The sequence below is a fragment of the Camelus bactrianus genome, chromosome 3 (assembly GCF_048773025.1).
Source record: "Camelus bactrianus isolate YW-2024 breed Bactrian camel chromosome 3, ASM4877302v1, whole genome shotgun sequence".
Lineage (NCBI taxonomy): Eukaryota > Metazoa > Chordata > Mammalia > Artiodactyla > Camelidae > Camelus > Camelus bactrianus.
Genome location: NC_133541.1, coordinates 101,790,766 through 101,808,196, shown reverse-complemented (window position 1 = coordinate 101,808,196; position 17,431 = coordinate 101,790,766). Strand labels below are relative to the sequence as shown.

Below are 17,431 nucleotides of genomic sequence, written 5' to 3'. Positions count from 1 at the left end.
CGTGGAGGAAGGAACCAATGCCGAAGGCTCTCTCTCCATCTCCCCATCTCCGTGGTTGCGCTGGGAAGAGCCCAGGGTAGCCAATGGACAAAGCTCTGTCATTAGCAGAAGGCACCACATCAGGGCTGGTCAACCTCTTTATCAACAACTTGGAGCATTTCATAATCTAGGCATGAGTGGGAATGAGGGGTGCGGATGGAATCCGGGACCCAGTGAAACTCTGAGCATCTACTTACAGGCTCCACGAACTCAAACATCTTTCTCTCCTGGACTTCCTGCACCTTGAAGACATACTCCAGGGATACTTCATAGAAATGCTGCCGGACCAGGTCCACCTGGCTGTCTGCCTGCAAACAAGATGGGATTTAAAAGAAGCAGCAAGTCACTATCTGAGGAGAGGATTCAGCCAGCGGCCAGAAAAATCCCTGGAGATGGGTTTTAAAAGCAAATCAACTAGCACGAAACACAGATATGAATAATGATAGTGGTCAGCTGAGCGCCAACTTTAGACCAGCCATCAAACTCACATCTGTACTCGTTACCTCAGTCAATACTCAGGCTTCATTCATTTTAGTTACTTAATCCTCATTAAATTCCTAAGAAGAAGATATTATATTTGCTTCTACTTCGCAAGATGAAAATGAAATCAGCTAACACGAAGGCACCTGACAGTCGGTATAAGGCAAAGCTGGGACTTCTGTCCTGGGCGATCTGCCTCCGAGACCCTTGCTCATCCTTAAACCACTTGACTCGACCCCCTCCCCGCACCCTGGGGCAGACCTAGGTTCCCTGGAAGACAGATTTTTCAAGAGAAAAAGAAAACACACCAGGCCATCTTCATTCCATCCTCCCTAATGAATGAAACAAGCTGTTTAGGGGGCAGGGGACCTCAGAAAAGAACATTTTCACATGAGTCCCAAATACTCCCTTCAGACAAGGATGAACTATTAGTTTACCCCAAGCAAAGTAATTACATTGCTCCCTTGGAACCTCACTTCTCTCTCCGTGCAGATGTGTGGCCTGGAGAGGCCCACCAGGGGGTACAATTAAGCCACTGATCTGGGATCTAGAACCCAGGGGAGAAACCGAGCACGTGTGAAGCGGCATGTGCGATGCTGTGCTAAGAACCACAACCATCACCGTAAGGCTCTCACCCTTTCCACAACATGGCTAAGCCAACTCAGTCTTTCATAGCAGGTAATTACACTGAAAGCATATTTCAATGACAAAAAGGTGATTTTTAAAAATAAAAAGGGGTATCCTGCTAGTAGGAAACAAAACACCATTTTCTTTAGAAGTGAAGGTATTCAATATCGTTCTACGACATCCCTTACAAAGACAAAGCCCCTCAAAGGAATAATTCAGTGTTCCTCTGTCAAGATTCTTGTGGAAAAAACCTGGGACTGACCTTTACAGCATTATCCCAAATACGGTACCGCTAACCTGGCATCTTAAGGACTCGCCAAATCATTCATTGATTGACCGTCATGAGCAAAAAGAAACTTCCTTCAGGGAGGTCACAGCATAATGAAGAAAAGGGCGTATTAATTAAATAATCACAAAAATGAAAAGAAAATGACAAACTCTGGAAAAGGGCAAGAATCCAAAGAATCTATTCAAGTCTCCTGCTAGCAACTTGCTCCCAGGACAGCTTCCGTATCAGCAGGCAGAAGGCAGTCCCCTACGTGGCTGCAGAATAAACCCAGTGTAAAGGGCTAAGCCCGGGGCTGTCTTCTAAGCCTCTGGGCAGGGGAGCTGATACCTGAGCGCAGCAGAGCTTTACTTGGAGGCCAGGTTTCAGACAGTGCTGCCCCCTCCCCAGCTGTGGCTGCTGGACCAGCGGCTGACACGCCTTCCACCTGGCTCCGGCCAGCTAAGTTCAGTAAGTCCCTGCAGCCCTGAGCTTCCTCGTCGTGCAGATCCCACACGCCTACTCCAAGGGATGCATCAACTTGCCTGACCTCCCCCCGCCCCTCGTACATCTTCCCTGCGTGGGCTCGCCAAGTGAGACTGCAACGGAATAAAGGGTCACTCTGAAGAGCTGCAAAGGGCTTCCCGCAGTCAGGCCAGGCTGGAGGAGCCAGGAGGAAACTCCTCCGAGAAGAAGAGCAGAGCCCAGCGTGAGTCCGGGAGCCAGCAGAGCAACCACCTGGCTGGGAGTCGCAGGTCCGTCACTTTCTAGCCGGTGGGACCTGCTCCGGTCACGCATCCTCTCCGGTCTCCTTCCCACGCCTGGAGCCTGGGGGTGACTTGACCTACCCTTGCTCTGAGTAGAGCCGTTTCGCAGAGAAAATGAGTGACAGGGTGTGAACAACTGGAAGACCAGAAGTGTCCTGTGTGTGTCACTTGTTCTCATCGGGGACATCTAAGCAGGGGGGCTGCCACCCTGCTCTGACCCTAAGCCAGCCCGTCATCTCTAGGTGGTTCCATCCTCTCCTCACTGGCCTCCCTGCCTTCATTCTCTGCCCCACAGTCCAGTCTCCACTCAGCAGCCAGAACACCTTCCCTAACATCTAAATTCGGTGTTCTTACAGCTCCTTAACACCCCCCCCCCACCAGCCTCTACCATGGTCTGAAGACCATGGGGAACCAGCCCACCCCCCACCTCTGCTCCTCCCTCCCACGTCTCCCTGTATTCCAACCACTCAGTCTCCCACCCGCCCTCTAACCCTCCAGACTCTTCCTTGCCATGCAGCCTTTGTACTTGGTGTTCCTTCTGTCTGAAAACCTCTTCCTCTAGATAAATATTCAATTTTTTAAAACTTTAATGCACAGTAAGAAATACCTTTTACAATATGACCCCATAAACATATATGTATAATTAAGAGCAACACACTTTCATATTTTTCACTCTGTTCTGACCTACTCTACTCTATTTCATGACCCAGTAACTCAGATCTGATGACACACCTACAATTTAAAGAATATTGTCCTAGCTTTTCACCCAGCTTGCTCCTTCTCTTCCTTCTGGTCTCCATTCAAATGCTACCTCAGTAGAGAAGCCTTCATTGACATTATTTTAGTTAAGTCACCCCAGGGAGTCTCTATCTTATCTTCCAATTTATTTCCTTATCACTAAGTGAAACTCTTATTTATTCCTCTCTCTTCTCGTGTATGGCCTACCAGAATATAAAGTTGATGAGAGCAAAGACCTCATCTCACTTTTCTATTCCACATCCTGAACGGGGCCTCGCCCATAGCAAGCATTCAACTGATGCTTGAGGAACAAATGAAATAATCTCTATGTGGCCACCAGTGACCTAGCACTCAGAAAGAAAGCATATTGGAATGCACTGCCAAAGGAAAAGGGAGAAATCCCAAGTAGAATGGTCCATTTCTCCTGCCAATGCCCCTCTTATCTGGGCCATAGAATTCACCACATCCTTAGCCCCCGCTGCGATGGCGTCAGAAGCCAGATTCTAACCCCCTGGGTGGACACACTGCTGCCCTGTTGCTTGAGAAGCTGTCAATCTACCGGCTCGTCTGAGATTCACCAACCATTCTGCGCTTCTTGGAAAAGAGATAACCTCCTGGACTGTAAATTCTGATCATTCATTTCACTCCCTACAACACTAGAACAGACTTTCACAGAAGCGTCCAATGAATAATTTGTCCAACGAATGATTACTGTCTTAGAAGCAAGTTTCTGAGCCACTGAAGACAATACTGACTTTTAAAAAGTCATCCACTAGATGGCAGTGTCACACTCCACATCACTGCCCTGTAATTTTCACTCAATTTCAGAGATCCAGGGATGGGCTAGAATTCACAAGTATTCAGTTCAAGCCCGCAATCAGGGAACATTTCTGGATCATCAAAGGAAGGAGATTTCATTAAGTGTGTAGTAGGTATTTAATAGTACTGTTAACAGTTGATTTTGTAATAAATGTGAGGAAAATCATCATTAAATATCTGGAGGACCTAGAGCTATCACTTGACCTCTGCAAGGAACTCAGTTCCTTCAAAGGTCATTCTAAGAGGTTTAACTGGAAGATTACCAAGGTCCCGCCCACTCTCTAATTCTATCTGCCTGACAGTCGCACTGAATAACAATGGCTGGTGGGCAGCCCAGCAACACCCTTCCCCCAGAGATGGAGAGAGAAGAGCATTCTGGGGTAAGGGGAAGGGCTCCAGCACCAGGAGCCAGGGTTCAAATCCTTGCTGACCAGCTATGGGCAGGCTATCCATCAACTCTGAGCCTCAGTCTCTTCATATGTAAAAGAGTGAATACATCATAGGGTAGCCGTGGGATTTGAGTAGACTCCATATAAAGCGCTTAACATAATACCTGGTCCATCAATACGCGTTCAGTAAATATTTGCAGCCATTATTGTTGCTGTTGTTAGTAAAAATACTATCATTATTGTTGTTATTACTATGAGATTTTCATTCATTTTAATTCAGCTCAGGTATGAAAAGCAACGCTTGAGAACAGACCAGGAGACCTGCAGCCACTCCTTTCCTCCAAAGAACTTAGAAAGTGTGTAATGGGTAAAAGACAGGGACTGCAAGCAAAAAGCACAACGAAAAAATGTCCACAAAAACATATACTGGCAAAGTCAGCGCAACAGACAGAATGTGTGCCCCTCTGACCACCACATTCACACGCTGAACCCTTACCCCAGTGTGACGGCATTTGGGGTGGGGCCTTTGGGCGGTGATTAGGTCAGGAGGGTAGAGTCCCTATAAAAAGAGACCAAGGGGCTCCCTCACACCTTCTGTCATGTGAGGACACAGCTGGAAGACAGCCATCTACGAACCAGGAGCCTCACCAGACACCCAGTCTGCCAGCACCTTGATCCTGGACTCCACCACATCCAGAACAGTGAGAAACAAATTTTTGTTATTTATAAGCTCCCCGGTCTACGGTATTCTGTTACAGCAGCATGAACAGGCAGCCAGGAAGAATGCCACCCACCCTGGGAACAGGACAGGGAGGAACAGGCCAGTTACAAGGATAATACTTTCTACTTGAGTAGCAGCTGTAATTTGCCTTCCATACATGAAGCAGGCAGGACAGGCATTTTATGAGTATTTCAAAAACAAAGGAACTGGAGCTCAGAGAGACTCAGGACTTGTTCCAGGTCACACAGTCAACCACATAGCAGAGCAAGCCTTGAAAAGAAGTTATCTCTTGGCCCGTCCAGTGTTCTGGTCCCTATACTGCCATCTCAGGGGGAGATGATAGTGGCATGGCCCTAACAGAAAATGCTGGACTCATCCCAGACCACCTGGGCAGTATTGTATCCAGGCATGGAGAGAGCAGACCGTGAGGAGAAGCGCCCTCCCTCCAGAGATACCAGGCCTGTAGGAGAGCTGTACTAAGGGCCTCCCAACACCGGGGGGCACTAGAACAATCACACACTGGCTCAGCCGTGAATAACTGCACTATGGTGCGTGGTCATCTAACTGCTTAGAAACTGCAGGTGGGCCAGATCTGGTCATCGTGAGCTGCAGCCAAAACGACCTTCCTTATAGTTTCCAAACCCCAAATGCCAAATGATGCTAGAAAAATGACAACTGATAAATGAGGGCATCGGGACAGATTCTAAATGGAGTTACGTATTTATCATGGACAATCCACATATCCCTGGGTATCTCCTGATGCCCACATCCCCTTGTAGAGCTGGGAAGAGGCTTTTACGAATCATCCAATGAAAATAAGCATCTCCTTAACCTTCTCAGTCACATTTGGCAAGATTTACCTGAGCAGCTGTGCTACTTCCAGAATCCCCTCCTCCTGAACTGGTGCCTTTCTCCCTCCTCAGACACAAGATCTTCAAGGAAAGGTCAGTGGTTTCTGCTTCCTACAGCTCACACCAAAGACTCAATTGCTATTGGTTGGTTGGCCAAGAACTGATCTGCAAAGCCCAGTACAAACACTTGCTGTGGCTACAGGTGTTGCTAAGCCCACATCCATCACTCAAACAACTGGTTCAAACACTCATTTCAAAGCAAAGAGTTCTAAGAACAACACCTTCCTAACTGAGGGTGTGTAACAAAGCCCGGTGGGGAGGGGACTGGACTCCACCATCTCCTGAGTAATCTTCATCTTTCAACCTTGGACCCTACCATCTTCATATGAACTTTCACCTCATAGAGGTACTGGCATGGAATCTGCTCAAAAAGAAAAGAAAGTAAAGAATGAGGGCTAACTTGGAAGCCATGGCCTCTCTTTAGCACAAACCTGAGACAGTTCAAGCAAACCTTTAAAGAGTAAATAAGATGGTATTTGTATAGTCGAATTTGGAGTTCCACTAGAAAACTGCCCTGTCTCCCCCAAACATAAACCCCCTTACCACACAAACCTCCATGATCTAAGTTCAAATGAGCACAGCCCCACGGCTGTAAAGCTGCCTTTTCTTTCCAAGTGAAGTGCTCTTAAAAAGACCCCACGCAAGTCCAAAAAAGACCTGGGGCAGACACAGAAAATTTACTTTTTTGAAACAAGGTTACCAAAGCACAAAATATATGAGTGACAATTAAAAAAAAAAAAAACTAACATCAAGTACTGGGTGGAATAATTGGTTTTTTCTTTTCACATTAAGGAAGGATGACCAAACTGTTTCAGACGCTAACACTTCAAATCACTGATATAAGGAGGAAGTCGAAAGGCAAGGTAAGAGAGTTCAGAATCAAGGTCAAGGGTGAAAGACACAGGAAAACTGATCTCAGTTTGAAAGGAAGAAACACAACCTAGTGATGAGGGCTGCCCAACAAGGAGGTGGGGGATCTTGACCAGCTGGATGTTCCTCGCCACTGACAGGCTGCACAGCCACACAGGGTGCGCTACGGTGGGAAGGTACAAAGGCAATACGGGCAGCAAGCAAAGGATTAGGGATCAGAATGAAGCTCCTGGTCTCCAGGCCTCTTCCTATCATAGGATTTCCTGGCAAAGAGTAACCAGCACATATCCACAGCATCATGTGAAAATTAAACACTTACATTCGTAGTAGCACTATTTACAATAGCCAAGACACAGAGGCAACCTAAGTGTCCACTGACAGATGACTGGATAAAGAAGATGTTGTGTATATCTACAATGGAATACTACTCAGCCATAAAAAAGAATAAAATAATGCCATTTGCAACAACATGAATGGGCCTGGAGATTATTATACTAAGTGAAGTAAATCAGACTGAGAAAGACAAATATCACAGGATATCACTTATATATGGAATCTAAAAAATAATAAAAATGAACTTATTTACAAAACAGAAACAGACCCACAGACATAGAAAACAAAAATGGGAAAGGGTGGGGGAGGGGTAAATTAGGAATTTGGATTTGCAGATACAAACTACTATATACAAAATAGATAAAAACAACACCCTACTGTATAACACAGGGAACTATATTCAATATCTTGTAATAATCTATAATAAACAGAATATATATATAAATGTATAACTGAATCACTATGCTGTACCTTAGAAACTAACATTGTATGTAAATACTTCAATAAATTTTTTTTAATTAAATACTTTATTCAGGATACTAGTAAAGTTTCTTACCTCCTGAAGCTGAGATTCTTTCTTTTTGGAAGACAAATTCAAGTGCTTTTCTAGGATGCCACAATACTTCTCTGTCTCCTTGTCATACTTCTTTTTGGCTTCCTGGCAAAAAGAGGAGCAGAAAAGGGAAAAAGAATAAAATGTTGCAAGAACAACAGCAACCTTGGTCAAGCTCTTCCAGTTCACCCTTGTAGCTTCATCAACCCCTCAGACCCAGGAGAGCAGTGGACCAGCCAGTCCTACGCTTCAAATAACGCCCATGAAATCAAGCAACCACCATTCAACAGCCCAATGGTGTCCTGGTGTGTATCACAGAGCTGCCCCTACAATGCCAGAAACGAGGGAAATACCAGTATTTCATAGTGGCAAAGCCAGGACTCCACCTACTAAAAACTTCCACTGTGAAATCAAAATGTCTAATTTCTAATTCACAAGAATGCTCAAAGTCCAAGGAAGAAGGGAAGTTACCTGTGATGCTAATCCCCAAACAGGAAGACCTACTTACAGCTCAAACAGGACAAATCTAGACGAAGGGTAGATCCAGCTGCAACCATGTTCAAAAAGCACTTCTTAATCTGTAGAGCGAAATATCCTTGACACAAGAATATCACATATGGGTCTTTAAGCTGAGGAATATTGGAATATTCCAAAACAAAGAGGATATTATCTTTCCAAATACGTTCACTGAGGCATCATTTATAATAGGGGGGTTAAAAAAAAAAAAAAGGAAGGAAGCAGCAGGAACACTGATGCCCAAGAATAAGTTTTGAGATAACTAAGTACAGGACACCCAATAAATATAACCAGCACAAGACTAGGTGGTCATATGGAAAGATACGATATGATGAAAAGTAGTACTAGCATGATACAAACTTGGTGCATCCTACCAAGACTGTGGCTACCTATGGACAACGATTAGATGGGAAGACAGTTGAATGAGAATACCTGAGTTAAAGAAATGGAATAATGGGGGATTTGTTCCCTCCTTTTGGGAAATGCTTTATTATCCTAAATTACTGCTTTCAAAGTGAAAAATAATCTATCATATTACACTTCATACTCCCTGCTCCCCGACCAAGCCACTGAGCTTCTATTTCTAGCCCCTATCTTACAGAGAAGGAAACTTAGACGCAGGAGGAGGAGGAGAGTGGCAGGGTTGGAGTTTGAGCCCAGGACAAGCTGCCTGCAAGCCCACATTCTCAGGCACCCTGGACACACTGTCACAGGCCATCTCTCTTCCCTCCACAGTCCCGTGGAGATGGCGGGCAAGGGGGCTGGAGGAAGGTCCGCCCTGGGCTGATACACAGGACCAGATTAATAACTGGGTGCAGCATTCTCACTCTCACTCATGTGGAGCCCAAAGGAGAGACTTTCCTGCAACTCCACAGCCTACAAGAGAACAACCACGGCCAGATCAGGAAGCTCAGAGGCATCTCTTCATCTAACGAAGAGCTAAGCAGCAACCACTCTCTTAGGATCCTTTAGGCACTGGGAGGGGAAGGCAAAAGTGGTCCCCACCCTCGTGGCAGGGATGCTTCAGCAGAAGGAGAAACACACTGAACGAGTAAGCAGCCAGCCGGCCCCAGCCCGCTGCAGGAGCTGGAAGGGAACGAACAGGGCGCAGTCACAGAGGCTCTGCAGACGGGCCCCAGGGAGGCCTCCGTGTGGAGGGGAGGAGTTGGGGTAAGAGTGGAGCCTCCCAGAGCAGGAGGCAGAGGGCAGGTGCTCTGGGCAGACTACACCGAGCCCAAGTGTGGAGGAATCACCGAGAAGCCGTCACCTGAAGCTCCCGTGATGTCAGAACACTGTTCATCTGGCCATCAGCCGGATTCCAAGCCTCACAGAGTGGGCAGAGTCGTCAGACATCCATTTCAGCTGACATGTAACCATCTCTACAAATCTCAGTTTTGCTTGAAGGGCTTACATACATGAACAATTAAACACGCAGAAGCAAGTGAAGATGAAGCCGGAGGAGACGTGACTTCTTCAGAGGAGGAGAGATACAGGCAAGACACCTGACTCAAGCAAGCTCTCTTCCTTCACAGAAATCAGTGGCTTGGAGCTGGGGTTCCGACTCTAATTAACGCCCGCACAGCCTCTCCACCACCCTTGTCAGCAACCCCCCAAAACAGAACCCTGTGCCAGCACAGTGCAGCTGGCCAGAGGTGACAACAGGCCAGGCAACATGAGTATGAGTCACTGGCATTCTGTGACTTTCCACATTCTGTGTTCAAGAGGACAGCTGGAGCTCAGAAGAATGGCAAGCCGCTTCCGTCCTGAGAAAACAGCAACCAGACCTCTGGGGGAAGAACTCTGCTGGGATTCAGACAATGTTCTTAAGACAGGAAGTACTACTCTCTCACTTAGGTACCGAGATGGTGTTCGCCTTCCAGGGCATCCACTGTGGGTGATGCAGTGAATCAAGAACAGAGTCTGGATCCTGGAAATTACTCCGGACTCTACACAAGCCATTGCCCATCCCCAGGACTCTGGTTCCCTCATCTGAGGATGACCAGACGAGATCACAGCTCAAGCTTCCCCTTTCAGCTCAGAGACTGCCTAACAAAATAAGGAGAACAACACCCAGCCCCTCGCCAGACTGTCAGGACTAAATGAGAAACACCCCAGCCGTGCTGGGCAGAGCGCCTGCCACAGGGAGAGTGCTCAGTGAAATTCCCTGACGATGATGGCGGCGGCAGCCACGGTGGGGGTGGCGGCGATGAGGTCCATCACCTAAACCCACCTCCTTCTCGTTAAGAACACCACTGGCTTTCCATGCCCCAAGTCCCATGAAGGTGGCCCTTCAGAGCACCCGGCACCATTTGATATTACGTGCTTGTCTGGTGCCTTTCCCCACCACCGCACACCGCCAGCACAGCAGCCACACCTGCATTTACTCGCCACTGCACACGGCACACAGCGCGCAGCAGGCGCGCAGCAGGCACGCAGCAGGCGCACAACAGGTGCTCACCTGCTTTTCAATGAATGAGCTGTGTGTATCGGAGAGAATGGCTAACATCAAATGACTTTACGACAGACCACGTTCTAAGCACTTTAGATGAGCTCACTCATTTCTTCCTCATAACTGTAGGGTAAGCGCTACCATTAACCCCATTTCTTAGCTCAGGAAACAGGCACAGAGAGCATCAGTAACCTCCCCGAGTTAACAGACAAGCGGCCCGAGTGGGATCTGGACTCAAGCAGCCTAGCCCTACGGCCCGCTCTTAACCACCGTCTGCCGTGTCTGTTCCTCTTTCACTGCAGATCCCAGCTTCAGCTGCGGGAAAAATAAACTCCCCCAAACTCAGAAGTTTAAACACAGGGCCACGGCTACGCCAAGCTCCAGGGTCCACCCTACCCCAGAGCAGCCACATTAGCACAAGAATGCTCCTCGCCCCCAGCACTCTTAACTTCTGCTTCCTGCGAGTAGCAACAGGTTGTTATAGCAACCGAAGCAGCACCAGCGCAGAGGGGAGGAGGAAGGGTAATTTTAGCAGCACAGGGGCAAAGTTCAGAGACTGCCACTTGGCCACCACAGAGCTCTTGCTGGCTCCTAGGTGTTGTAGAGTCCGCTCCCTAGGTCGCCTAGTGAAGAGGCTGCTGTTTGTTTTCTCTTAAATGTACGTAAGGCTGTGATATCACAGTACGGGTGTCAGGGGATGGGGTGGGGAGGAACAGGTGTACTGAAAACAAGAAAAAATGAGAAATCATCCCCAACGTCATCACACCGTTCATTCTTCAATGGGAATGAGAGGACAGAAGGGAAACCTGTCCTGCTGAGTGATGATTTTATTCGAACTTCTTTATTCTTGTATTTCTCACCATCTCTAGCCCCCAGAAAAGTACCCACTCCTGTCATTACAATCACTGGTATTAACCCAAAAGGAGCCAAATCAGACTTCAGCTCCTCCTCCGTGGTAACCGTGGTTACCCTCAAATCAGCGCCCAGGGAAGAGGCCGGAGTGAGAGGCATCTGTGCTCAGAGGCAGCTGACTCCTGGAAAGATGACTCAATCACTGGGCCTGCTAGGCCGCTGCCTCTTCAGATCCTCCAGCCACCGGCGTGTGTGCGCGCGCAGGAGTGGGAGGCACTGGCCCCAAGGCCACTAAGGAGAAGATGTTCTTTCGGTCTGCGCCGGCGGCGAGAACTCAGGGAGGGGCACTCAGGGCATTTTCTCATCTATCACTGGATTTGTTCAAAGTCTTGGACAAAATCTTAACGGAATAAGACTTCCTTTGAATTATATATTCCTTAAGCTTTGATACAAGACCAAAGAGCTCCAATTTACTCATAAATGGAAACTGTAAAATTGGTAGTTAAGTGCTATAAAACTGGAAGAAGAACCCTTGCCGGGGTCCCTCCGTCCCTCTGAAAACCTCTGACTGAACTGAAGAAGATCTCCTTCACACCTTCATCGTATTCGTTTTCAGAAAGCAGATGAACTTGGTTGGGGGTTGGGGGGAGACCCCACTTTGCTACATTTCAGCCAGTTTTTCCCACCTACAGGCAGGCACCCCTCAAGGCCATTTCACCACTGAGTAAAACCCTTACCTTCTCAACAAGTAAAAGGGGGACGTTGCCCAAAACGCCCTGCAGGTGGAGCAAGGGGCCCGCGGCCGAATGACTCACGGTTCCGGGGGTGGGGAGAGTGGGGAGACAGGAAGAAAATCTTGAAAGTCCTTTTGCCTTCATTGATTCCAATGAAAACATCTTCCCTGTAGGTGGCCTCTAACACGCTACTGAAGGTCACCCTGGCTAGAGTTTCCTAGTGATTTATCACAGGGCAGGGGACCCCAGAGAATCCATCTTTGAAAAATGAATAAAATTCTCTTCCTGGTTTTTCTGTAACCGGTTAGAATCAGCCACGTTTCAGCTACAGCCCCTCCAGGTCAGTGGTAACAAATGCTGGCCTCTGGGTTGAGGCAGTACCGCTTTTTGACCTGCACAACATGTAATATGTATTTTTAAATTATTTGCCAGCATATTTTTTTTTTAAATCAGGAGATTTCCTATAAAACTCCGACTTTTCAGTTTCTCTTGAAAAAATTTAAAAATCTAACCACAGAGGGCTCATTTTCACACTCAGCAAAAGTGGGCTAAGAGGAGGGTCCCCATGCCCGCAGGACCCAATTTGCAACCCCTGTCCTAGGCTCTGAGTCCTAGACCTCCACAATCAAAATAGTTTCACATTGCCCAAGCACACGGGTATCTACTCCCACAAAGGAGGTGTGCTTTCTACCCTTGGATGATTTATGAACTAGCACAACACGATCAGATGTCAAAACACTAGAATGACTGCTCTGGGGTTGACCCTCAGCCTTACTTCAGACCCTTGTGAAGAACAGATGGGCTGGGCTCTAAGCTTATCTACCCAAGATTCTCTGAAGATGATGGGCTTGGATATTCTGAAGGTTTTCTGAAGAAGACGGTATGTTTTCCAAACCTCCTGCCCTAAAATCCAAAAACAAGGCTTGCGAAATTCTCACCTTGGCAGCGCCAATCTGCTCCTTTCGAAACTTCTCCAAGGGAGTGATGAGCACTTCGCTGGCATTCTCAATCTGGAGAGGAAATGCGGGGCGGGGTTGGGGGGGGGGGGACGACACAAAAGCAGGATCAATAGAGAGTCAGGGCAGCCCTGGCCACAGAAGGCCTCCCCGCACCCCAGTATAAGATCAGAGTCAGCAGCATGGTGCACGTGTCAACTGTTCACAGCCCTTGAGCCAGCAGCGCACCAAATCAAAATCGAGTCATCGGTTCAAATGATACTCTTCCTGTGCGTGATTAAGATAGCATTCTTTAAAAATAAAAACGAGGCCCTCTAAAAATGTAAGCAACCACACGGAAGGCAGAGTGGAACTAGTGACAGAGTAGGGGCTAAATTTCGAGTTTCAGGTGACATCCTGTAAATGCTCATTCACCCAAGTTATATTTAAGTAGACAAATTTAAAGTAGCTCAACACTGAGTCTAAATTAAACAAACCCCACTCTCCCACCCCCACCAAAAAAAAAAACAAAAAAAAACCTCACCTTTGGTGATGTGAAAGCCACCAAGGCCTGGTTCTGTGTAGCCTGGCCAGCTCTCGTCTGGGCTCAGGATATCGTGCCTCCTGCCACTGGCTGCCTTTCAACTTCATCTCACAGCACTCAGCCCCTCAGGTCCTGCCCCCAACTACCCCGTCATCTGAAGGCACCTCAAACAGACCAGATCTGGCCCACTGCCAAGCCTCTGCATTTAGCTGTTCCCTCAGATGCTGTTCCCAAATCCTCGTATGGACAACTTATTATTTACGGTAACCGAGGTCTCAGCTTAAAGGTCACCATTTTGGTGGGGGGGGGGGGGCTTCTCTGACCACCAATGGACTCCAGACAAACTTTCCACCACCCCACCAAGTGTTTTCTTCAGAAGATGTAAGCCAGCTGAAGTTTTCTGGTTCACCATTACAACATGCGTGCACACACACACACACACACACACACACACACACACACACACAGCACACACCCTACTCACTTGAAAATGCTCACTTGTCTACCACTATCCCCAAAATACAGAAGAGAGCTGAAACAAAGAAGCACTCAAACATTTTTCAACAACCAAATGAATGAAAGAATGATTTCTTGATTGGCTGCCAACTGTGTAACCATGGGCAAAACATTTAACCTCTCTGGGCCCTAATTTCCTCATCTGCAAAATGAGTGGGCTGGATTGTTCCAGCTCTAAGACTCTATGGTCTTTCCTAAGGCAGCACAATATTTTACAATCTTTCCTTTTAAGTCATTCATTGCTCACTTGTCGCTCAACTAATTATTTCAGGAATCTCGTCGCAACAAAGCATTATTTTTCCAAGTCACATGTCTATCCATCGCAATGAAACCAGCAGAGTAAATGCCAGAAGCCAGAGATGGACACAGCAAAGAACTAACTGGACATATGAGGGGTAGAGGGTGGCAGGTGGGTTTCCAAATTTGTTGCCTTTCACCTTTTTCATAATTTTGAGAGCCCTTATTCTAGAAAAGAGCATTTTAACACTCAAGTGTTGCAAAGTCGTTCAACTTGTTTGATTTTTATTGTTATTTGATGTTGCTTAACTGGTTCACTTACTTCCTTCTTTTCTACAAATCAAGTGTGAGTCTGAAACTCACAGTAGTGTGCTGAGCCTCTAAGCCAGGGGCTCTCAACATCAGCTGAAGGTTAGGCTCACCTGGGAAGCTTTTAGAAATCCCAGCATCCAGGCTACACTCCAGACCAATGAATCAGAACCTCTATACTTACATCCCAGGCATCGGTATTTTATAAACTCCCCAGGTCGTTACAATGGGCATCCAAGGGTGAGAATCCAGCCCTAGCCAGATGCTAAATACACAAAAGCGCTAACTGCCCACCTGGGAATCCGGACACCCAAGCCCTTGCTCCAGTCCTGCAACTGCATGCTATCAGCCTTCATGAGACTTCACTTCGCCTGTCAAACGAGAGGCTGCAGACGGAGAGGAATGAAGTCCATCTGGAACTAAGTTTCTTGGACTTTGTAACTTCCACTTAGTTCCAAGCACTGTGCTGATACTGCGCGCACAGCAGCCCGTTCCCTGCCCTTCAAGAACTCATACTTCCCATGGGACACAGATACATGAAGTGATTATCAGGACACAGTGTGATCAATGCAGAATCAATTCAAGCCTTTTAAGTCATTCATATAAGTCTTGAATTGACTTAAGAGGCTTGAATTGGACGTTCAGAAAATACAAAGAATGGTCAAATATCTCAGGGAGTCAGGGAAGGCTTCCCAAAGAAGGTGCAACTGTTCAGGGCTGAGCTGAATTGACGATGAAGCTGTCACAGGGTGAGGAGGTAGGGAAGGGGCTTGCGAAGGCCAGATACTCAGATGCAGAGAGTAGAAATCCGATTCACTGACGTTAATAATAAAATCGCAGAGGCAAGCTGAAAAGTACAATCCAGTCATTGTTCCCTCACCCAGACCATAGCAATCTTCATGGTATTCTTGGTGATTTGCTCACCACACCCCACCACCCTCAAATAATAACTCCGCCAAGAATCAGACTCGAAAGAATCATTTCCCTTTCTTAGGCACCAGCACGTGCACAAACACACAAGCCTTCCTCTGCCTCTGCCCACCACCAGCCCTGCTGCTGCCGCCACAGCCACCCTCCTGATTCTGATTCAAGCACCCAGCAGTGAGCAACCAAGGCACACGGTGTCTCCCTCTGCGAGGAGGAAGGGGAGAGGCTTCTGCTCCGGTTGGACTTTTAAAGAAACGCCCACATTCTTTGCATATCACACACATTTGGGTTTGAATTCAGGCTGTGCCACTTATTAACCGTGTGATCCTGGGTATGTTACTCAACAGCTGTAAACCCAAGTGTCTTCATCTGGACGATGGGGATGATACAGGCACCACTTCAGAGTCATCATGAGAGTTAGATGGCACATGGCTGAATGTCTTGGTCGAGGCTAAGGACTGAATGGCATCCCCTCCAAAATTCATATACTAAAGCCCTAACCCCTGTTAAATTAAACAAGGAGGCCATGAGGTTGAGGTGGCTCTAATGGCTTAGCAGCCTATCTAAGCAAAACAAAGCCGAAGGCTGTAAATCACGCACGGTCAAGATGTTGAAACCTGACAACCAATCACAAACAACTAGACTTTCCCAAATAAGGCAACCGCTTAGGCTCTCTCTGATCAGATTGTTTCCTTGCTTTGCTCCCACGGCTGCTATGTAAAAAGCCTCTGCGCTGACTCCTGTTGGTGGAGTGCTCCTAACCACACTTCTAGGTCAGGGCTGCTGCCCAATTCGAATCAAAATTTAACACGCCTCAGCATATCTTTTAGCACCCTCAATAGGATAATTAGGTCATAAGGGTGGAATCCTCATGACGGGACTGGTGCCCTTACAAGAAGAGAGAGGAGAGCTCCCTGACCCTCTCTCTGCCCTGGGAGGAAACAGCAAGGAGGTGGCAGTCTGCAAGCCAGGAAGAGGGCCCTCACCAGGAACCAGATCAGCAACCGTGAAAAATAAATGTTGGTTGTTTAAGCCCCCCAGTCCAAGGTGTTTTGTTATGGCAGCCCGGGCAGACTTAGGCAGCAGACTTAGTCCTGAAACTACCGGCTGTTAGTATTGGAGGAGAAGAAAAACGCTCACTGACGGACTCTTCCCTACGCCTCTGGAGCACCGCTGCCTAGAGACAAGCCCACCTCAGGACAAGTCAGCATGAAGCTTTGAAGATGCAAAAGAACTTCCTGTGGATGCAAAATCCTTCACCTGTCATTGCTGAACCACATTTAGTACAAAGACATATCTTAAGAACCTGGAGATCATTATTTGGGTCTTGAATGTGCGCAGTGCCTCTCTGAAGAACTTCGTGTAGTTACCATCATTTACTAAGTGAGTGCCCACTAACATGGCAGGCACTGTGTTAGGTGCTTTGGAATGAAAAACGGAGACGTGCTCTTGGATGGGTTTAATAAGGTGAGGAGAAGGGGAGCCGAGTGGGGCTCCTTCATTCCCAACCTGCCAGCAGGGAATTTGAGGCTCCCAAAAGGTAAGCAATTCCAAGGACCCACCCTAAGTCATACACTTTATACATACACCCTATTGTGAATCTTCAAGGGGACACCAATGTGGTTCTAAAGTTATCCAGGGTAACCCTTTAACATGTACGTGAGACCCTGCCAGGATGACCAGATGAGGCTTGCTCAAGAGCCCAAAGCTGCAAGTGGCAGAGTCTGGACTCAAACCCTGTTCTTCTGACAACAAATCCTGTGCTGCCTTGAGGCAACCGCGCTGTCCAGGACCCAGGGCAGCCCAGCCATACTCACCATCCGTATCCGCTCATCTTCAAGATTCCTGAGGACAGTAGCAAATTCCTGCAAAGACCTTGCTGGAAAAGAGAAAGGGGCCA

The 17,431-nt window shown here is 47.4% G+C and overlaps 1 protein-coding gene across 5 annotated transcripts in view; it reads right to left on the bottom strand.

Moving 5' to 3' along the window:
• The window catches only part of ARHGAP26 (Rho GTPase activating protein 26), a 416,457-nt gene that overhangs the window by 290,890 nt on the left and 108,136 nt on the right, over positions 1-17,431 (bottom strand). For all 5 annotated transcript variants that reach the window (XM_074360866.1, XM_074360863.1, XM_074360867.1 and 2 more), the window contains 4 exons: positions 17,349-17,410; positions 13,002-13,073; positions 7,516-7,617; positions 237-347 (listed from right to left, as the gene is read on the bottom strand). In XM_074360866.1, the coding sequence (XP_074216967.1) occupies positions 237-347; positions 7,516-7,617; positions 13,002-13,073; positions 17,349-17,410 (347 nt within the window). The remainder of the gene's footprint in view (positions 1-236; positions 348-7,515; positions 7,618-13,001; positions 13,074-17,348; positions 17,411-17,431) is intronic.